Source organism: Marmota flaviventris, chromosome 19, assembly GCF_047511675.1.
Source record: "Marmota flaviventris isolate mMarFla1 chromosome 19, mMarFla1.hap1, whole genome shotgun sequence".
NCBI classification, from domain to species: domain Eukaryota; kingdom Metazoa; phylum Chordata; class Mammalia; order Rodentia; family Sciuridae; genus Marmota; species Marmota flaviventris.
Genome location: NC_092516.1, coordinates 29,416,627 through 29,438,742, shown reverse-complemented (window position 1 = coordinate 29,438,742; position 22,116 = coordinate 29,416,627). Strand labels below are relative to the sequence as shown.

At 49.0% G+C, this 22,116-nt stretch overlaps 1 protein-coding gene across 6 annotated transcripts in view; it reads left to right on the top strand.

Annotated features, from left to right (window-relative positions):
- Nucleotides 1–13,187: 13,187 nt before the first annotated feature.
- Nucleotides 13,188–22,116, top strand: part of Cux1 (cut like homeobox 1) — a 316,712-nt gene continuing 307,783 nt past the window's right edge. For 2 of the 6 annotated variants that reach the window (XM_027952928.3, XM_027952927.2), the window contains exon 1: nucleotides 13,234–13,396. In XM_027952928.3, the coding sequence (XP_027808729.1) occupies nucleotides 13,334–13,396 (63 nt within the window). In that variant the 5' untranslated portion in view covers nucleotides 13,234–13,333. Of the gene's footprint in view, nucleotides 13,397–14,500; nucleotides 14,951–22,116 lie in introns of those variants that run through there. The other 4 variants (XM_027952930.2, XM_027952926.2, XM_027952929.2 and 1 more) reach the window with 4 other exon arrangements.

Sequence of the window (22,116 nt, the reverse complement as noted above, 5' to 3'; positions counted from 1 at the left end):
GCAAGTATCACTGGCCCCATTTGACAGATGGGTAAAGAAAGGCTTCACAAGCTCTCCTAGAGGGGAAGCCGCTGGGCCTGTCTGAAGCCACATGTCTTACTTTACCCATTTGAGGTTTTTTCCTGCTAAATCACGACACTAAGGCAACTTGCAATAACCATCGAGAAGAATTCCCAGCATTGCCATTTGCACCAGATCCCACGATGATGTGACTTTGGTTGGATTGTTGGCAACCTTACTTCTCATTATCAGCAACAGGGCCCGTCTCATCTGTGCCTCACCTTAGGAGGCTATCTAAATTGGTAGTTTTTTGTTTTTGTTTTTCTGTTTTGGTACCAGGGATTGAACCCAGGAGTACTTAACCACTGAGCCACATCCCCAGCCCTTTTTCTATTTTATTTAGAATCAGGGTCTCGCTGAGCTGCTTGGGGCCTCACTAAGTTGCTGAGGCTGGCTTTGAACTCACAATCCTCCTGCCTCAGCCTCCCGAGCTGCTGGGATTACAGGCGTGGGCCACAGTGCCTGGCTAAATTGATGGTTTCATTATTCAGTGACACGCCAGGGAAGTTCAGCTGCTCAGAGGGAGAGTTTGAGACTAGACAGCTGTACAGGGTGAGCAGGGGAAGTTTCTGTCCCTGTTTAAAGTAGGTTTCTGAAGTTTCTGCCTCCCCGGTACTCCAGGGCTAGTGCAACCTTGGCCTTGGGACACCAAACAGCAAAACCCGGGTTGCTCAGTGGGATTTCGGGTGGGTGGGAAGGCTGTTTTATTGGGCTTCGGGCCTTTGGGCTCAGGGAGGTTCTTTGGTGAATCACCTGAGCATCATTTCTAGCAGGTGAGGATGATGGGGTGGTGACTCAGGGGCAGAAGCCCAGGGTCTGGGAAAGGCCAGTCTGTCACCGTGTTACAGCCCAGCCCAGGTCCCTCAGGTTGGGTGTGTTTAACACTGAGGTATGACAGTCACAAACTATAGAGAGGGAACAGTGTCAGGGAATGCCCATCTGCCCCCAGCACTATTTGCCCCCTTGATCCACAGATCCCTGGCCAGACCAAAAGTTATATCTGACCTGAGGAAGCTGGCCGGCTGGGGGTCATTGGCCCATCACCTGCGGACAGGTGGCTGTTGGTTGTTGGCTTTAGCATAATCCAGAAGGTTGTGTTTGGCCTGTTCCTGGCTGCTGGTCCTTGTTCCTGGTTGCTGGTCATTATTTGTGAAGGGTTGAGAGAGGTGGGCACGTGCAAGGGTCCCTGCTTTAACCCAGAGGCAAGAGCTCTGGCCTGAAGCCACAACTGCAGCCCCAGCTTTATTTTCTTATTTTATTTATTTTTATTTTTAATTTGTTTTTTTAAAGAGAGAGAGAGGAGAGAGAATTTTTTAAAATATTTATTTATTTTTTTAGTTTTCGGTGGACACAACATCTGTATTTTATTTCTATGTGGTGCTGAGGATTGAACCCAGCACCCCACGCATGCCAGGCGAGCACTCTACCGCTTAAGCCACATCCCCAGCCCCCAGCTTTATTTTTTTAAAAGTAGTTTTAGATTTACAGAAACACTGAGATGCGCAGAGGATTCCCCCCCACCCCCACCCCCTGCACAGAGTCTCCCCGTGCACGGATATTAATATGACGAATCCGGACGATGTCCATGGCTACTGATGCCCAGAGTCTGTGGGGCGACTGCATCTTGCTGTTGTACAGTTCCATGAGTTTGGACAAATGTGTCACGTCACTTACCTCCTGTGACACTGTGACAGTGTCATCCAGAATGGTCTCCCCACCCTGAAGTTACTATGCTATGGATCCGCTCCCTGGGCCTGATTATCATTATGAAAGGAGAAAATGGTCGTCTAGGGGGAAGAAAGTAAGAACAAATATTAAGCTTTCAATAAGCTGCGTAGGAGCCGGGCGTGGTGGTTTCTGACTGTAACCCCAGTCACTCGGGAGGCCGAGGCAGGAGGATCGAAGGTTTGAGGCCAGCCTGGGCAACTTAGCGAGTCTTACTGTCTAAAAATAATATCAATAATAATAACAGGATATGAATGATAATATATGAATAATATTCATAATAATACTATTATATGACTATGATAGGACACGGATCTGGACTAGTGACCAATGTGTCATAAAAAGAGATACAGATAGTGATCAGAGCTACTGAAGGAGAAAGGGGACCAAGATCCCTTCTAAAGTGAAGAATAAGGAAGAAGAGAAATAAACTGGCCCTGAGTGATGGCCTTTGGGGTCTAAGGCTTTCGGCGTATTACATTTATTCATTTAATCTGAACACAGATGCCACCGGGTAGGTTCTAGAATTATCCCATGTGGCAGATCAGAAAGCACAAGCACAAACAGCCGAGGACCCACAGAAAGAAACCTGCTCCAGGATCTGGGCTCTTAACCCTCAGCATTTGACCTCATTTTCATTACAGCCCCTATGGGATGGGTTAGTTACGGTTCAGTTACTCCAGGGGAGGACCCGGTGACTCAGAGAGGTTCAGTAACCAGCTTAAAGTTGCCCAGCTAAAAAGCTGCCTGCAGAGTCCAGCGACTGCACCCAGGTCTGTCTGTCTGATGTCCACACCTGGTGACCTTCTGTGGTGTGTGGGGCTGTCTCCTCTGAGAGGCAGGATGGGTGAGATTGCTCTGGGGGAGCAGAGGGAGGCAGTTTGAAGAGAAGCAGCAGGGACAGGGATTGGTCCATTGTTTTAAACAAGAGGCGAGGCGCTCACAGTCCCTACTTTGAAGTGCTGAATAACAAATTCCGCTGGGAGTGGAAAGGCGAGAAGCTACCAGGTTCTTGAGCTGGTGTCAAATGTGCAAGGCTGGGGACACCAGAGGAAGAGGTGGCCTGGGAGAAACTGGGGCAGGGTTTGTTTGAAGAGGACGGGTCTTAAATAGATGCAGCTACGGATTACATGCAGGGGGACCAGAGGGTCATTATTTTTCCTCCTTCCCCTCCTCCTCCTCTTCCTCCTCCTCCTTCTTTTCTGACCCCCCCTCCCACCCCACGGAGAGAGCCCGCATTTGAAGGAAAACAGCATTCAAAGGTGGGGACAGAAGATAACCAGTTTGACTGCGAAGGGCAAAGCAGTTCAAAAAGAAAACAAGACCAACCCCCTCCGCCCGCCTGGTCTGACTCGGTTGGTAATAAAATGCTATCGGATAAACGGAGCTTGTGTAAACTAATCCCAACTCCCACTCACAAGTCAGTATTAAATTTAGGAATGAGAGAGGAGAAGATACCGACTTGAAATTAGTTGCAATTGCTTTACCAACACTGCCCGCCTTGGATTCCGCATCTGTGACCCCTCCCTTCCCACGGTGGAAGCCAGAGCGGGACTGTCAATCAGACACTTCCCCAGACGGTCCATTGAACCGACTCCCCTAAAGTGAAGAACCCTCAGCAATTAGCAAGTAGATTCTCGATGATGACTAGGAAAACCGCCAGTCTTGCTGTGCTTAAGGGGGACTTTTGACTCTCCCCATTGTCTCTCATTTGCAATCGATGTCTCATTCAAGGCCAAGGTCAAGTTATCAATCTTTATTATAGATGCCCTGGACCAGGGTGTCTGGAGCCTCTACTGCCACAGAGAGATGTCCGGAGACAAACGCTCCCCTGCCAAGGACTGTTGGCAAGCAGGCTGCTGCCAGGTAAGCCAGGGAGACTTGCAGGCAATACCCAGCATTGCCTGAAGGGGAGAGGGCGGCTCCCAGGTAGGTTCTGACCAGGTGGAGGCCCAAATCCAAAAGGTCCGGGGTGGCACAGAGAGCCCAGTCTTTGGCTGAGCAGTGACTGAGTCCTTTTGAGGAATGCCTTTACCTTCTGAGCCTCAGTTTTCTCATACGTAAAAGGGGCATAACTAATCCCCTGCCTAGTAAACCTTCTGGGAGCACTAGAGACAAGTTTGTTGAAAGCCTGTTGGTGCCTCGCTGGTTTTATAGGCTCAGATGACTCTTGACTTCCCGTCTGACCTTTCCAACCTCAGGAGGTCAGTAGGTAATAATGATGTCCCACGAGGCTCTCCCCTCAATCTCCTGCCAAGAGTTCCCATAAACATTTTATTTGGGGGAGGCCTGACCTCAGAAGTCCCCCAAGGGGAAAAGAGAAGCGTATGGCCAAGTCGGAATGGGGCTGTATGTCTCAGCCCCTGAATGTCCTGTCTAGCTACAGCCACATATCTGCAAGGAGCTGGGCTTTTGGAGGCCTTTGCCTCCCATCAGATATCATTTTCTTGGGTTCATCAAATAACCTTGAACATGCTTCTCACACCTAGGGCTAGATTTTAGGCTCCCTCCAAGGAGTAAGCCGCTCTGTGGGCATCCCTACCACCTCACCTTCCTCCCAGCCCCAGCACAGATGCACACACATGCCACACCACCACCTGCTAGCAGCCCGAGGCAGCCTGGGGAGCAGTGGTGAATCTGAGTGGAGTTTGTTTCACATCACATGTGAGGAAGCAGGAAACTTCATTTCTCCGTATGGGGTCGTGTTCTCAGCCCTGATTTCAGATATAAAAGGTCTCAGGTAAACAAGGTCCTGGATGCTGTATATTAGACTAGCCCTTGCCAAGGTCAGACCAAGCCAAGACATGGTGCATCCTGGCAATAAGTGGTTATGTTGCCAAAAACAAAGAGAGCTGAAGGGTTACAGCTGAGGGCACTTAATAGCCAGCAAGGACATGCTGCAGAGAGGAGGTGTGTGTACGGGGGTCCTCTCTGCCCTGGGAGTTTTCTCCATAGTGTTAAGCCCTCCACAGAGAAGGGTGTAGAACTGAACCTTGCTCAGGATGCAGACTGCCTCACAGTGGCCCCTATAGATGAAGAGTGATTGAAAAAAATAAATCAATAACCTCAGTGGTGCATACCTGTAATCCCAGCCACCTGGGAGGCTGAGGCAGGAGGATGGCAAGTTCAAGGCCAGACCTGGCAACTTATGAAGACCCTATGTCAAAATTGAAAATAAAAGTAAAAAGGGCAGGGACATAGCTCAGTGGTAGAACACACCGGGTCCAATACCACAAAAATAAATAAATGAAATAAAATAAAATGAAGTAGCACATCAGTTGCTTGAGAAGGTTGATGCCTTGGGAGAGACCAGCAGAGATCAGAGTATTGAGTAGGTCCCGGGAAGTCCGACTGAAAAACTCAATCTCTCTCTCTCTCTCTCTCTCTCCCTCTCTCTCTTTCCCCCCCTTTTGCTGTGGACCTCAGTCTACGGGAGGCTCTGAGCATTTGGTATGGATCTTCTCATCTGGACCTTGCTGCTCCCCAGGAGCTGGGCACCCCTGTTAGGGAACCAGAGGCTGGGGTCAGTTAGATATGCTTAAGGTCAAATAGTGCCTCACTGGATTTGGACCTGGTGGTAGTATGCAAACCGTGTTAGTAGTTAGCGGTCTCTCCTGAGCTTGGCTGTGTAGATGTCTGGGAATGGGTCCTCTGAGGGAATGGCTCAGTCTCAGGAATTGTGTGTGGCTTGCGGCACTGGGGCATGTTGTCCTAAATGACAGGTTTGCCTGGCCTTTTCAGAGAGGCCACCGGCATCTTCCCACTCAGCTGGGCTTTAAGATGGCAGCCTGGGCTGCAGCCACTGGGCGCCCAGCCTGCAGGCAGCTCAGTGTCCCCTCTCTGGACAGGTCCAGGCTGTGCTATGCTGTGTGCGCTCTTCTGATCGCCAAAATCCTCCGCCTTTCCCTGTCCTGCTTTCCAACCCTGCCCTGTCCAGGAGCTCAGCATTTCTGAAACCTTTTGCTCATCCAAACCGACAGTCAGTCCCAGTCCACTGCTGGGATCAGCTCGGATGCTGCGCCACACCAGCCTTGCACCAGTTCCTCTCCTGGATTGCGATCGCCTTGCTCTTAAGATAGAATTATGCTTTTGATTCCCCCGCGCTTTTGCCCTGTTCCCACCTCCCACTAAATTAGAAGCTTCTAAGGGCTGAGAGCTTGTGCTGTTTCTGGGTTTCTTGACAAAGGACATTTGGTGATTGGATGTTGGACTCTCCAGCAACATCAGTGACATTCTTATCTGCGATCCTCCCACTCCCCAAAAATAAACCTTTTCAGAGAACACGAGGACCCTGCACAGCCACGGCTTGGCATTTGGCTCTGTGTCCGCTGTGCCTTCCTGCCTTTGACCGTAATGACTTCAATTTCTCTCAAATGCCTTTGTATTTTATACTCGCTTCAATTAGTGTTAATAGAACAACACTTTGTACCTTTATTGGGTCTTTCGTTGGACAGCTCAAGAGCATTTTACAAGAAAGTATTAATTATTCCCATTTTACAGGCAGCAAACCTGAGGCAAAGTCAAACAGTGACTCAGTGGCAAAATTAGGACATGATTTTCCCTCTCTGTTTTCAATTGTCTGCCCATAATCGCCTGGTCATGCTCTCCGTCAGCGTTAAATTACTGTTTAAAGAAATGACATGTCAAGCTCTATTGTATCCTTATTTTAAAGAATATTTGCTATTTTCCTGCCGTAGAAAACTAGGATGTCCTTATTTAGAAAATATACACAATAGCCGGGCACAGTGGCGCAGGCCTGTAATCCCAGCGGCTTGGGAGGCTGAGGCAGGAGGATCGTGAGTTCAAATCCAGCCGCAGCAACTTCTGGAGGCCCAAAGAACTCATGGAGACCCTGTCTCTAGATAAAATATTTTTTAAAAGGCTGGGAATGTGGCTTAGTGGTTGAGCACCCCCCCAAAAAAAATACATAAAATATAGAAAATAAGATAAACTTCATTCTGAATTCATGGCCTTCAGGCAACGTTAGCCTGATTTCTTTCAGCATTCTAGATACATATAGAAAGTGTATAGAAAGGTCTTTGTAGTTGGACTCATGCAATGATCCTGCTTCCTTCTTACCATACAGTAAACATTTCCCCATGTCACTGCATGTTGTACCAAGCATGTTTAATGCCCACCAAATATATCATCATTTATTTAATGGTTCCCATATTGTGGCCCACTTAGGTCATTCAATTCAGTTGCTCTTTAGTTAGTCTGTTTGGGTACCAGGAATATATTTATGATGGGAAGATTTGCATTTTATTTTATTTTTTAACATTGATGCTTTTCAGATCATTTATGCTTTTTTCAGAGCATGTGTGTGCATGTGCCTGTTTTCATAAGAAAAAATATGGTTGCTAAATTAGAGGCCCCCACTTTCCTGGCTTCCTTCTTTTACCATCCACATCTCTCCCCAAGAAAACCCAAATGTTGACATCCTCTGAGATTCTGCCCGGGTTCAAGATAGCTACTTAAACCTCTAAAGACATTATAATGCAGACTCTCAAAAAAAAAAAAAAAAAAAAAAAAACAAAAACAAAAACAAAAAAAACCCTGACACTAGATCAAATATTTAATGTGAACAGAGCTTGAGGGAACGAAAAAAAGTTTTCTATTCACTGCGAGAAATATCAGCTTTCCTATTTTCCATTGGAACAAGCTTTCGAAAATCTTACCAACCACACTTAACCCAGGAAAGAAAATAATATACAATCTGACAGTGCTTATGACAAAAGAAAATCTAATTACATTTCATGAAAACAAATCTTCATTCAGCTCCAACTGTATAAATTCAGAGATGTGTCATCCAGAACCTTGTGGAACAAATGGAACAATGCTGTCCTTTGTACTGCAGATACAACTAAAAAAAAAAACCACCTCGGGTCTGCGCTGTATATGTCCCGGCACCAGGGACATCATTGTACGTTCAAAATATTGAATGGCAAACTGATATTGTCAGAGTAATATTAATAACGAAAGCTCCATATAAATAGAAAGCACAAGGCCCTGGTCTCCCAGGAGGAAAGAAAAGGAGTTAATATAAGGTCTTAGCCCAGAGCTTGAACTTTACATTAAGCAAGATAATAATAATATTTATACAGTGTTTTACGTATTTCAAGTCCTTTCAAGCTACTAGGTACACTATTAATTTCTAGTGATTTAGCGATGACATCAGCGGGAGTCATAGAGGATGGTCTTCATTTCAAAAGCAGACAGGAAATATCAAATATGACATATTTGTGGCCATCTCATGAGAAGGGGGTAAAAAGAGGAAATGGAGATGGAATTTTTCCTAATAAACTGTCAATACCAAGAAAATGTATAGAAGTTTGATAAAAAGAGATTGGAGCCAGGGAATTAGTGGCTGGCGAGGTGGGGGTTTGGAAGCTCGCATGATAACGAGAAAGAGGTCCCCTCTAGGATCCTGGAAGTCCCAAAGCCACAGGATGTATATTCCAAGTGGAAGCCACCTCCATCTGAAAGATGAAGATGTATGCTTTTTTTTGTTTTTTTTTTTTTTTGTTTTGTTTTTGTTTAAGGCCAGCAGAGAACAGAATGTAATCATTAGAGGTGCAGAAAGACACCCGGAGAGGGTGTCATTGACATATACTGTTTAGAAGGGAAAGACAGGGTTAAAATGGGAGGTGGGCAGGAAAGAAGTCTTTGAAGATTTCATAAAGGGTCTTGGAGACTGAGAAAGGCTCTCACCAGAGACAGGCGGAGAAGGTGGTGAATATGAGAGTCTGCTATTTAGAAATCATTACAGTCGCCGCTTACAAGTTTGGCAGGTTCTTGGTACAATTATATAACTACACGTACATTTGGCGGATAGAGATGAATTATGTACTATGCGTGTAATTACATGTAGCCAAATGGGTACTTTTATTTGGTGGGTATTTACATAGCACGGTGAATAGTGTACTTAGAAATAATTAACATAAAGTATTATTTAAAAAACAAAACAATTAAAAGTAGTTTGGTTTTCTTGGGCTCCAAAAAAATAAAAGAATCTGGAATCTTCCTTTTATTTATTCCAGTAGTTGATGCCAAACCATTCTGAAAGCAGTCGCCAAAGACAAAAAGGAGAGCAATTTCCCTCTGTTGGGCATAATCTTTTGATTTAAGGAAAAGGCCTTCTCACATTTAAAGTGTCTCGAAACTTCTGTCCGGCTTTAGATATTCCGGAATGTAATATCTAAAGCCGGACAGATTGTTTTACAAACTCAGGAACCTAGAAGGAGTATCTTTATTTTTATAATTTTTTAGTTGTAGATGGGTACCATACCTTTATTTTTATTTATTTATCTTTATGTGGTGCTGAGGATCGAACCCAGTGCCTTACTCATGCTAGGCAAGCGCTCTACCACTGAGCTACAGCCCCAGCTGTCAGATGAGTATCTCCATATGGTTTTGAACTTCTGTCTTGTAAAACTGAGATTCTCCATACAATTTATTAGGACTACGATTCCTTTCTGTCCTGAATAGTCATGTCATTATGATTTATGATTATTTGTGAATAAATTTTATGAGGTCGCTTTTGGCACTATGTACTGTTGCTGGTTATCTGCACTATTTCTTGTTGAAAACTATTCGAAACCAAATTTCATTTGGATGCAAAAACTATTTAGACTATGAATGAAGGTTTTAGGATGGATTGCTTGATATTTCCTTTGAAGCATATCACATAGGATAGATGATTTCCTGAATTATTTTCACTTTTTTTGGGAGTTTGGTTAAAAACTCTAGATTTTCCCCCAAATTTTCCTGGGGATAAGGTTTCTAGGGAAAGTGTAACTTTTATGGGTCATAATAAATAAGATATCAGAACATAAAGACTTCTTTTGTATGTGTGAGGGATAAAGAGTATGACTTTTCTTTCTTTTTTTTTTTTTTTAAAATAATACCCTACAGTGTAAGACATTCTTCAGTTTGGAACAATTTCTTGGTGGTTAATTCCTTCAAGGAATTAGGTCAAGAATATCTGAACAATTACTAAGTTTGAGTTTTTGGAAAAAAAACTCAATGTATTTTTATTTCTTGGGGCTATTGAAGCTGGATGAGTTTAGTGATAATCAACCCATGTGGTCATTTTAGAGAATTTGCTGATTTTCACCTAAATGGATTTAATAAACTGTATGTAGATATCAGGAAGGAGGAGAACCCACCAAATGCAATGAGATTAGGGAACAGTGAACCCTAGAAGATACTGCCGTTTTCTGCACGTTATATTAGTAGTATCATCTCTTCAGCATGGTCACTCAGTTTTCTTTTTAAGGCAAAATAAAATGGGTCACAAAAGAAATTTAGGAGGTCTGAGCCCATGCATTAGTCATTTAGTTACCTTATTTGATGCTAAGCTATATTTCATTTGAAGGTGTCAGGAACAAACGTCATTTGAGTGAATCCTCCCATCTGATTACTGGGGGCTTAATCTTGAAAGCTCAGGCTGGGGAATTAGTCATGTACTTGGGAACTGTGAGCTTTCTTCCCCTAAAGGGAGAGCCAGAACATTAAAAAGTGACCAAATGCCTCTGGATTGTTTTTCTTGTGCTTCGTGCTAAGTAATATCAATTACATGTCAAGGTGCTTTTTGGTTCTGGGCCAGTTCTCTTGCTGATCTATCTCTTTCTCACACTGTGTTCTGGGAGGTCACAGCCATTATTGTGTTGTTATCTTTGTGGGTGACAGAGGATACCTAGGTCCTAAAACCTTCCTCTTTTCTTAATAGTTTACACAATACAGAGCTTTGTAGATCCTTCTCTAAGAAGGATCCTACTAAGATCCTTCTCTTAGGATCCTAGTAGGTCCTTCTGAGCCTTTACAGTATTGTGTGTGGGGGGGAATAGTCTTTACAAATAGATTTAATTTACTCTTACACTTACTCAAAAAAATAAAATGTACTTTAAAAAGTTTAAATTTTTTTTTTTAGATGTTGATGGACCTTTGTTTTATTCACTTATTTATATGTGGTGCTGAGAATTGAACCCAGTGCCTCACACGTGCTAGGCAAGCACTCTACCAAGGAGCCACAACACCAGCCCCCCACCCCCACATTTTTTTAAAGGTCTTTTAGGATTAGCTCACTCAACCAAGATGATTTTAGGTAAGTGGTTTATCTTGAATGATTTTCCTTTCAAATTGGTAACATTTTGTGTTATGAGCAAAGTCATCCTTAACTTCTTTTCCCCCTGGAGAGAGCAATAAGGCTTGTGTAACCCCAAACTCTGGTAGAAGTTTAAAATTTATTTAAACAGAGCTTAACCTCTGGGTCACCCAATGTAGTGTTTCTCTACTAAGTCAGGTTAACATGTAAATAATATAAATATAACCAGGAATGTAACAAGAGTATTTAATACTCATCAACTTTATTTCTAAAATATTACCGTGGATTCAGAACCCTGAATTCCAACCAGATGTACTTTTGGATTATTACACAGGTCATATATATTTCACTTTTTTGGGGGTTCAAACCCAGGGGATAGACACGATAATTAGATTGAGAACATCTGTACCAAATCCAAACCATTTCCCCGATCCTTCCCCACGGGAGGAATTTTTTTTTTTTTAAAGCCCCTGCACATTTTATTTGTCTAGCCACTTTAAGGGCAATTCCTGGGTCTCCCTGTCTGCCACCGCACACACACAAGGGGAAGGCAGATTGTCCCCAAGTTTGGGAAAAGAGGAGAATAGTTGCAAGTGGCAATGTTCAGTATGGGAATGACTTACGGTGGCAATGCCCCTTCCCGCCAGGAACCTAGCTCCGGGACAGGGCGTGGCCAGACACAGAGGCTTGTGCGCGCGGGTGGGCACGTGCGCCCGGACCCGAGGACCCGAGTGTCGGGGCGCAGCTGCCCTCTACCGGGCGTCGCGGTCGGAGCTGCAGCGCGGCCGCGGGCCGACGGCGCGCGCCAGCTCAGGAGCCCCACACGGAGGCAGCCCGCGGCCACCCGACGTCCGCAGTGCCTGCCCGGCGACGCGTCACAACCTCTCGGCCGGAGGTCGCGACGCTCCTTCCGACACCCGCTCGCTCCCACCCACCTGCTTCCTGCCTCTCCAGCGAGTCCAAGCTGCGCTGGGGAAGCAGAGCGAACCCCCTTCCAGACCTCGGGAGCCTCCCCTCGATGTAAAGGCCTCTGGCCCCAACGCAAGACCTGGGGACACATGTGCTCTCTAAATTCGGGGGACTTTCATTCCCACTCCCTTCGAAAACGCTGAGTCCACTTTTCTGATCAGCGCTAAACCCTCGAACTCAGTTGAAAAGCAATTATTTTCCACTTACATGTTTTATTTTGTATCCCACCCAGATTTTTATTTACATATAATTTTCAAGATTAAGGAATTTGGGGATTTGTTGTAACTAATCACACGTTAAATGAAGTACGGGAGAGTAGAAGAACAGTTTCCCTACTGGAAACTCAAATTCGCGCTGTGTGATCAATCAAAGATGATGATCGAAAAATGGGTGCTTGGGCCAGGTTTCTGCAAAGAAGGAAATCAACAGAGAATTTGTTTTGTAGTTCGCATTTTAGCATTTCTATGCACTGGGGCCACTTTTTCTGTTTGGAATGAACATTTCCTAATCTTGGTTACCCTAAGCAGTAGAAATCGAGGTGTCTGGGGTCCTTCTGGAGAAGCAGTGTCCGCTGTGTGTGTGTGGGGGTACTGCCCTGTGCTCCAAGACTTTCCTGTCATGGCCTAACCTGGAGAGACCTGGGCGAATGGGGGCCGCGGGGACCCCCGAGTCACCGCCGTTTCGCAGTGCATACTGGTGCGACAGCGGGAACCGTGCGGCCCCGGCGTGGGGGGATGAACTTGTGCAGCGACCTAAGGGTCAGAGCTGGTTTCCCCCCAACTCCACTCTCCCAAACGTGAAACGCAGTTCCTGGTCGCCGCGGTCTCCGAGTCCCCGCTCCGGCGCAGAGGGGCCGAAGCGCCACGGTCAACGGCCAGCGCGTCGCGCACGCGGGCGGCTGCGTGGGCCTGGGCCGCGCGGGGTCGGGGCCTGGGCAGGTGGTCGCGGCGGCTCAGCGTGCGAGCAGAGGGGCGAACACAGCGCCGGCGTCCGCCTCGCGCTGCGCACGGCCCCACGCGGGCAGCCAAGAGCGGCTGCGCTAGTCCGCCCGCGACCCCCGGGGGTCCAGCCTGCGCCCCAGGTGAGCGGGGCCCGGGGCCTCCCGCGGGGCCCTGCGCCCCTCTCGCGCCCCGCAGCGCCCCCTCGGGGCCGGGCGCGCGGTAGCCGCGGCTGGGGCTGGGGGCGCGGGAGGGGCGGGGGTCGCGGGCCGGGCGCCTGCCGCGCGACGAGGGGGCAGGGCCGCGCGCGTCAGGCCGGCCGGCGGCCGCCGCGCCCCCGGGCTCCGAGTCCGGCTCCGGCTCGGGCTCGCCATGGCTGCGGCGGCGCCGTGAGGAGGAGTCCGCGTCCGCCGTGGCGGCGGCGGCGGCCCGCTCCAGGCCGGGTTTTGGCGCCGCCCGCCTGCTGCCTCCTGGCGGCTCCTGAACTCCAGCCCCCTCTCTATCAGCCTCTCACTCCGTCTCAATATGTCTCAAGATGGCGGCCAATGTGGGATCGATGTTTCAATATTGGAAGCGCTTTGATTTACAGCAGCTGCAGGTCAGGCTTCTCCGCGCTCGGCCTCGCGCCCGGGGGTGGGGGCTGCGGGCGGTCACGGCCTCCCCCGGGGCCCCGGGCTGCCGGGCCGCCGGGGGGCCGCGGCGGCGGGGAGGAGGGGGTGCCGGGGAGAGCGGGGCCGAGTCGGGGACAAGTCCCTCTCGCTCCCCGGCCCCCATTGATAACTCGCTTGATCGGAAATTGATCCTCTTTGTTCAATTCATCGATCAGCCCAAGATGGCGCCGGGAGCCGCCGCCGCCACCGCTGCCCCCGGTGTCTGCCCCCACCCCGGGCGCCCCCCCGGCCCTGCGCCGCCGCCGCCGCCGCCAGCGCCGCCGCCGCGGGACCGGGGAGGGGGCGGCCGGGCGGCCCGCGGGGCGCGCGCGCGAGGGGGCGCGGGCGGCGGGCGGCGGCGGGCGGCCGGAGGGGGCTGCGGCCCGGCGGCGGCGCCCGCCCGCGCGCCCGCGCCCCCGGCCCGCCGTATTCCCGGGGAAAGTTTGTGGGGAGTTGCTGTGGGGGGTGAAGCGCCTGCCTCTCCAGGAGGAGCCGCCGCCGCCACTGCCGCCGGCGCGGCGGAGCTGGGGCTGGTGGCGCTGTGGTGCCGCCGGCTCGGGGGAGGGTCAGAGCGGCCACCGGCGGCGGCGGCGGCGCGGCCCGGCTCCGGCCAGGCGGGCGGGTGGCCGGGCGGGCGTCCGCGCTCCCTGCCCCGGCCGGCCCGGCCCCGGCCGCCGCCCCCGGCTGTCAGTGGGCCGCGGCGCGCCGCCGCTCCTGCTCCCGGCGGGGCTGCGGGCGCGGACCCCTGGTTTGTTTACGTCCCGGGAGCGCCCCGGGGCCACCCGCGAGCCCCGCAGCCGCCCCGCTCTTTTGTGTGCCGGCGCGAGTGGCGCGGACCTGCCGCTTCGCACCCGGGGTCCCCCGCGGGGGCGCTTCGGGGAAACTTGGCGCGGGGCGGCGGGGGCGCCCGGCGCGCGGTGCCGGTGGGTCGCGGCTCCCGGGACCTCCGGGTGGCGCGGGCGCGGCAGAGGGAGGCGGGCTGCAACTTTCCCTGAGCGCAGGCCCCGCGCGGCGCGCCGGCTCCCGGGCTGGGGGCGCTTCCTCTCCGCCGCCGCTCCGGGCGGCCCTTGCCGCGCGCCCGGGGACTCCCGCGGCCCACAGTGACCCGCCGCCGGCTCCTCTCCGGCCCTCTGCTCGGGGAGCCTGTCCTCCCCGCGGGGTCCGCCGGCGCTATGGAGCGCACGGCAGATCCGCCCCGGGGCGGCTTTGCTGGCCAGGTTTTCGAAAGCAGAGCCCCGGGGGCCCCGCTGGACTGTGGCGTGCGGGACCACGGTCCCCGTGCCGACCCCCAGGCTCCGCGAGGGACTGCTGCCGGGGCTCCCCATCCGGCGCCCGAGCTGCCGCCGTGCTCCGGGGCTGCGTTCCTGCCTGCCACCCCCGACCCGGAGGAGCTGAGCGCCCGAGGGCTGCGCCCCGCACGGGCCAGCTCGGCGCCCGCGACGCTGAGACAGCCCCCGGACTCTGCCAGGTGGATGTTGTGCGTAGCCGGAGACAAGTTGAAGGTGAGCGGCCCCAAGCTCCGCGAGCGCTGGGGCGCGGGAGTGGGGACGGCTCTGCGGCTTGGAAGGGCCCAGGGCAATCTGGTGCTGGGAGGTGGGGAGGGGGTTTCTGCGGCGTCTCTGGGGACCGCTGCTGCTCCCAGCTCTGAGGTGTGCGTGAAGGTGAACTTGGTCCAACTTTACTAACCCGGTGGGCTGGGGGATAGTGACCGACCGCACCTTTAGGAGAAAATGAATTCCACATTGAGGCTTGTAAGAATCCAGGCAGATTGGATTAAAGCGGATATGAGTGGAGTCTGACAACTTTAATTGTATGTGCTTGTTTTCTGCCCTCGCCGACGGAAGAACGATAAAGCAGACTCATAGTCGTTATGAAATTTCCTCAAATTTCTCTCTTAACTAGGAAGAAGACTATGTGAAATATGTATTTCCGATAAGATTAAAACTTAAAGGAGTTTGAGTATTTATTGACCAAAATAGATTACTCCAAAGTGTCTATTGTGTAAATTAGATTCCTGAATGTAATGAACACAGCCGAATGGCATTTTTGATAAATTGGTCTACCCTGTTTTAGTAAAAATAGCTCCCTTTTACCATAATTTAATTCCTGTGCTTACTGTAAAACCCGTTGTGGAGTTTTAAGGGACAAACCTTAATTTTTTCTCCCTCTTGTCTTCTTAAATGTGACATCCTAGCTTAATATCAATGAAGTTTCTTTTTTAAGCATCCTGGCAGAACTGCCTGGGAAATGGATTTGGTTTCTAGAGAGTTATTAGATTTTATGAACTTGGTATAAATAGTTCCTCTCCACCCCAATAGATTAGGTGCTTGTTCAGGGGATCACAGCGACATTTAACAGTGTGGCTTCAGGATTCGATTCAAAGATTTCTGGTAGTTTACTCAAATGAACTTTATGTTGATCTTGAAAAACAGCAACCACCAAATAGATCCTTTCTCCGAACATTATTCTTGTACTGAGAATAATGCCTCTTGGTGGTAGGGATTTGGCCTTAGATGGTTTCCTATGGCTGCTGCATCGCACATTTGAAAATGTCAGTTGAACATGGAATGCCAAAGTTCCCTGGCCAGACTGGTCCTTTCTGTGGGCCCAGGGAGGTCTTTTGATTCTCGCAGATGGTGAATGGGCCAGTGAGACTGCGATTTGAGAGAGAAGTCATTAGTTTGAACTCTCTCGGCTTTGCAGACCCCTGGTACTGAGGTCTGCTTGCCTGCAGAGCCCAGCGAGGGTTGGGACTTCAAACATCTGAAGGTAGAGAGACTTGGTCTCTGCCAGGCAGATCCATGTTAGAGACTGCAGCGGATCTGGGTGAATTCGGATGGTTCTGTGCCTCTCCACGGCCCCGTGGAGCTTGGGGCTTCCTGGGTCCTGAAGCCACCTTTGGTCTTGTGGTGAAAGCCCAGGAAGAGTTTCTGAAGACTGTTCTCTATTTTGCTTCCTTTTTAGTCCCAGAGGCTTGCAGTATGGACGTTTCAGAGCTCTGTCGTTGCTAAGACTCGTTGGACAAGTTTTCATCCTATCCCAGACTTGTAAAAACCAGACTTTTTTTTTTAATAAGAAAAATACCATTGTATAAATTTATCTTTTAAACACAAGTTTGAAAAAAGTGCACTTTCTAAAACCAGCTCATGTAACTCTGTTATGCGTTAATGGAGCTTGAACTTTTGGGGTGGGGCCTGCCAGTGGCTGGCTTCTCTTGGGGGTATTCTCTCTGCTTGGTCATGGCTTGTGTTCCCCTTTAAGGATCCTCTGCAAAAGTGAACCCTAAAACTTGTCTTCTTTTTCAAAATCAGAGGACTATTTTAGTTTTACTGCAAGTTCGTTTTCTGGTTGTTTCTCCTTTTACAGAATCGCGTGTTGCCAGCTGTCCCAGACGGTACCGCAGAAGAGGTCTATTATTTTAATTAAAATATCTCATTCAGTGCCTTTGATGGAATAATGGATAAACAAACTTCACTGCCGCTGCCCCTGTTTTTGTTTTCTTGTATTTTTTTTTTTTTTTACTGTAGGTGCCTTAGAGATCGGGCATGTGGGGTCCTTATCAGCTGATTCAAGGCTTCTCTTGGGTGAAACCATTATTATTTTTTCCCGAAGGTGCAGGCTAGTGCAGGAGTAGTTCACCGGCAGCTCTTGATCGGCGGTGCAAAGATGCTTTGCCCGAGTTCCCAACTTCATGTGTGTTCTGTCAGGAGTCAGCACAGGAGAGCTGGAAAGGGGACCCACAGCCTGGTCCTCTCAGGAATGATTCTCTCCTAATCCACTGAACTAACCTCAAGAATGCTGTCTGGTGACCCCTTTGAGCCCAGGACCTTTAATGGCTATTTAAAATGCCTTTTCTCTGTGGCTGTTCAGTTAAGAAACCCCATCAGGGCCGAGTGTGGGAGCCGGCAGGCCCTGGGGTTGGGGCTCCAGGATCCCGCTAAGCAGCCCCACCATCCTCGGGCTCCGCTGCAGTCTGGGTCTCAATGGGGGAACGTTTGTTTCAGCACTACAGTGACATGAAGCAAGGACCCATTTGTTAGGAAAAAACTTGTCAATTTTTTAGGAGAAATTCATCTTGTGAAGAACTCTGCAGAGCTGGACTCACTTTCTGCCAAGTGTTCCCTTGGTGGCTCATGTAAATCTTGCATGTTTAAGACAGGTGTGTCTGCTGGGCTGTGACACAAATGACATGTAAAGTTACTGTGAAAGTGATTCTACTGTACAGGATCATAAGTCACTGCAGGAATTATTTAAAGCCTACTTAGAATTATTTAACATGCAACTTTAAAAATATAAGTGCTCTCCCCACCAAAAGTCTGATTTTTATTGGTAATTTCACAGACAGAAACGTGTCTGCCTAGCCCTTTTGTTTTGTCTGAAGCTCTGCATTATCGCAGCTGAGAGATAGTTTTGGTTTCAGCTGAAATTTCCTTGCCTCTGATTGTTTAAACCAGATCCTTAATCTTATTTTAACGTATTTAAAATGTTCAAAAAACCCGGAAGAATTGTTTTGTATAAGTAGCAAGTGAATGTAGTTTAAACACTCCAGCAATTCTGGTATCTAATTGGAAACAGGTGGAATTCTTGGAATCCTGTATTTGAGCCTTCCTGTAACCCAGCACAGGGACACTTTTTACTTGTGGCTATTCATCTCACTAGTGCTGTTTGAAGAGTGGCCTCACGGCCTCTCTCTTTCTCCACCACAGTGTATGTGGACGTTCCAGTCATGCTGGGCGTTTTAGGGATCGGATGCCTGTGGATACCTGGGCACTGAGAGAATTTTGTGTGTGTGATGGTGGAGAGAAAAAGGAGCGCTGCTGGCCTCGGGAGAGAAGCGACTTATTATCTGCTGTTATGTAACTTTTATAGCAAAGAAGTTCTGAGTTCTTTGCAACCTCTGATTTAATAAACATTTATTGACCCGAGCGTGTAGGTACATTTTATTGTTCCCTAAATATGATTTAGCATTTAGAATTTATTTTCCCTAAAAGTTCTACATTTAGAGATATAAATTTCGGTTGCAACCAAAAAATGTGAACTTGGTGTGGAGCCCTAATAATGGGACCCTTGGAATCGTCTACATGATTTTTTCCTGTTGTAGTTTCCAAGCTGTGCTCCTGAACACAGGTGATGGCCCTGCTTTGCTCTGTGTTTCCAAAGCGAGTTTGGTCTGGGTGTAGGTGCTGGCTTTCAGAGGAGGAGTTGAGGTCTGCCTCTGGCCACTGGTCCTGCTGCAGTTGCCAGCTGCCATCACTTCTGTTCCCAGCCCCTCTCTGGGAAGGTTGGTGGAGCAGAGGTGTGTCCTTGCAAGGGAGGGGGGTTTCACTGGGAATGGAGGGGGACTCTGTGCTGATGTTCTCATTGATGCCACTCCAGAAGCCGCTTGGACGCACCTGGATTGTGGCTTAAAGATTTTTAAAAAGTGCTTGTGCCTATTCACACAATGTGGCACAGTTTAAAAATGTAATGAGGTCGCACACTGTCTTTGAGAGATGTCTGAATTGTTGCAAACCCCACTAAAAGCCTTTGCTTTAGAGAGCAAACAACTCTCTGATAAAAAATAATTCTCCTTCTGGCTGTAATTAATTCCTATAGGATGATGTTAATGCACAAATTAAAGGCTGTCAATTTCTTCATTTTAGTCTGAAGACTTTTCCTTACTGCAGTAGTCTGCGCGGGCCTTGGTAGAATTCTTGTGTTTAGTAATAGAGTCCTGGGCCACAGGGTTGCCAGACCCCCCAAGTGGAATTGGTAGGGATCCCACCCACAGGGTCCTCCTGCACAGTCAGACAGGAGACCGTGAGGAAAGCGGATGGGGTCTGCCTGCAGGGATTTGCTAGCATTGTAGGTGGGAGATTCACATCCAGTGGAACTGACAGTCCTGCTTCCTTCCAGAACAGTGTGTGTGAAGCCGAGCAGGGCATGCCAAGGCGGCGGGCACTCTTCTGTGAGCGGGAGAATCCTTGGGAGCCACTGGACCCCCTGGGTCTCGCATAAGGCTGCTTCCATCAGCTGATGTTTGAAATCCTGGATGCTTTTGACCATTTGGAATTTGTACAATTAATCTGGGGGGCATGGGCGGGGGGACTACCAGCATTGAAACTCTGAGATGCCAGCTTGTTCCTGGCGTTGCTTTGTGCCTGCGTCACAGACATGTTTCTCTCTCTGGCTGAACGTGTTCAATAAGTAAATGTGGTTAACATTTTTTAACAAGTTACCTGTGGTTGTCAGGTGTTCCCAGTTTGGTTGAGGGAAAAACACTTGGACACATTAGCTCTTTCTTAAGCGAATATTGCGAAATTGTGAGTAGTAGAATGCCATTCTTACTGTCATTAAAAGTTTATTTGGGTGTTGACAGTTTTTTGCTAAATGTGAGACGCTCAGATCCTGTCCATCCGGCACATGAAAAAATGAAACAAACCAAACTCTGCTCAGAGCTTCTTTCCATTTCCCCCTACAAGCAAGATCGTCTTTCTTACACTGGGTCTTTCCCCCTAGTAGATTGTGATTGTTTAGTTTTGTAACATAGTTTTACCTTTTTTTTTTTAAAAAAAAGAAAAAACTGATTTTTTTTAGGTGTAGTTGGACACAATACCTTTATGATTTTTTTAAATTTATTTTTTCTATGTGGTGCTGAAGGTCGAACCTAGGGCCTAGTGCGTGCTAGGCGAGCGCTCTACCACTGAGCCACAACCCCAGCCCCATAGTTTTACCTTTTTAAGACCAAAAAGGATATGATCTCTTCTGAGGCACCTTTGTTCAGTGGTTCTTTTGGACTTGTGAGTCTTTTGGTTTATTAAGACTTTCCCTCCTATTTTTAGGGGAGAAATAATTATTTAAATGAGGAGGATTTGGTAAAAGTTAGTAGATGACTTGGAAGGTAAATGCAGTCTTCAGGAGCCTGCAGCTGCAAACATCAGCAGGCCCGGGGCTGTGGGTTGAGGCAGGGCAGCTAAGGAGCCGCCCTCAGCCTGCGCAATGGGAGCCCCGAGCTCTTGCTGTCACCTCTACCTGTCATTTCTTGCTCATCCTGCTCTGTCAAGCCTGTCCTCTCCTGTGTGTGACAACTGTTTTATTTTTTTCTCTCCTTCTTTTTAGAATAAGTATTTGTGGTGCTCCATTATTTTGAGATTCTTGGAAGAAAGATGCAATGTAAATGAAAATTAAAAATAAAATTCTTGCTGGAGGGAATTGTACATCTAATTTCTTAAATGAGGGTTGGAAAAGACTTTGGTTCTCCCGTTGGAAAGAGGAACATTCTGTTGCTTCTGTCACTATTTTTTCATCACCCCAAAAGGTGTGGCAGAAAACGTGATTTTCATTTTGTTTTTTGCCTTGGTAGTTGATCTGGAACTTCAACCTGTGCTGTCTGATGTTAGGTCATTCTTCTCTGCCCCAGTGGTCCGTGGAACACAGACCTTTCAAAGGTCCTCAGTACCCAGAAACTGCAGTAAAATTGTGAGTAGGGCTGTAAGTCGGATTTCACCTCGCTGTTCCCACAGCAGAGATGTCCCAGGCGCACAGCTCTGAAGCCAGGTTGGGAGCATGGGAGTGCTTGTTGACGCAGTGCGGAAACGTCGTTTCTGTTAGTGGTCTTGCTCACTTCAACAGTACCTCAATTCCTGACTTTTGCCGTAATGCATGGCCTGGCATTGTTGGGTCAAGTGAGAGACAAGTTCACACTGGGAGTCATGTTCTGCTCTGTGGGCCTGTGTGGGCGCAGAGCCAGGCAGAGGCCTAGGTGCTGCAGAGCGCCCCTAGCAGGTGGCTGTTGGCCACAGACCTCGAGGGCGCAGGTGGGCTGAGGGGGCCAGATGCTTTGGTGAGCTGTGCCATGCAGTCATAAAGCTGTCACCTGGAGCTGGCTGTCCTAGGGGGAAAGCTGGGTCATCTCTCTTCTCCACCCGTTCCTCAGCCCTGGTACCAGTTTGTCAGCTTTTGACGTGGGAGTGGGAAAGGAAAAGCATTGCCAGTTATGGTTGAAGGTCACTGCCAGAGGAATTAGAAGTGGTTTGTGATTGTTTTACATGGCTCTGCGTTGGTGTGTAATTATGCTGTCGTCTTATAGCATGCTGATACTTTAATGAAATCTTTTTTGCATGTGTGCAGTTAGTTCTGGGGGCTGCTTATTGCATGTGTGATCTAGGTCTTTTCTAATGCACAGGACCTGAGTACATAGTCTTGTTTCAGATTTGTCCATTTGAAGCAGGTCACAATTCATTATGGATGTATGGATGTGGTTGCCAGATGAGTCTTCCCAAGCCATCAATTGCCTCCTGTCATGCCTCTCATTAAATGCCACAGTGCTCATGTTGGTACCTAGTGGAGCCCATGTTCACAGGCACGCAGGCAGTTCCTAATAGGCGCCTCCACCTGACCTAGACCTTCCTTCCAACAAGAATGACCTCAGAATCTCCCTCACTTTGGGAAGCCTCCTTCCCCGCTCTGTGCACCTGAGTGTCCAGCCTGATTCCCTGCATTTCTCCTTCCTTCGCCCTCTGCTTCCTGCTTGCAGGAATGGACAGCCTTCTGTGGGCACAAGTGGGTGGGATGGCCAGGGTGAGGCTTTAATGGAGCTGTGTGCAGAGGCCCTGGGGGGCTGCAGGAAGGGCATGGAAATGAGATGGTGGGGACTGGGCAGGGAAGAGCCCCGCTAGAGAGACAGAGC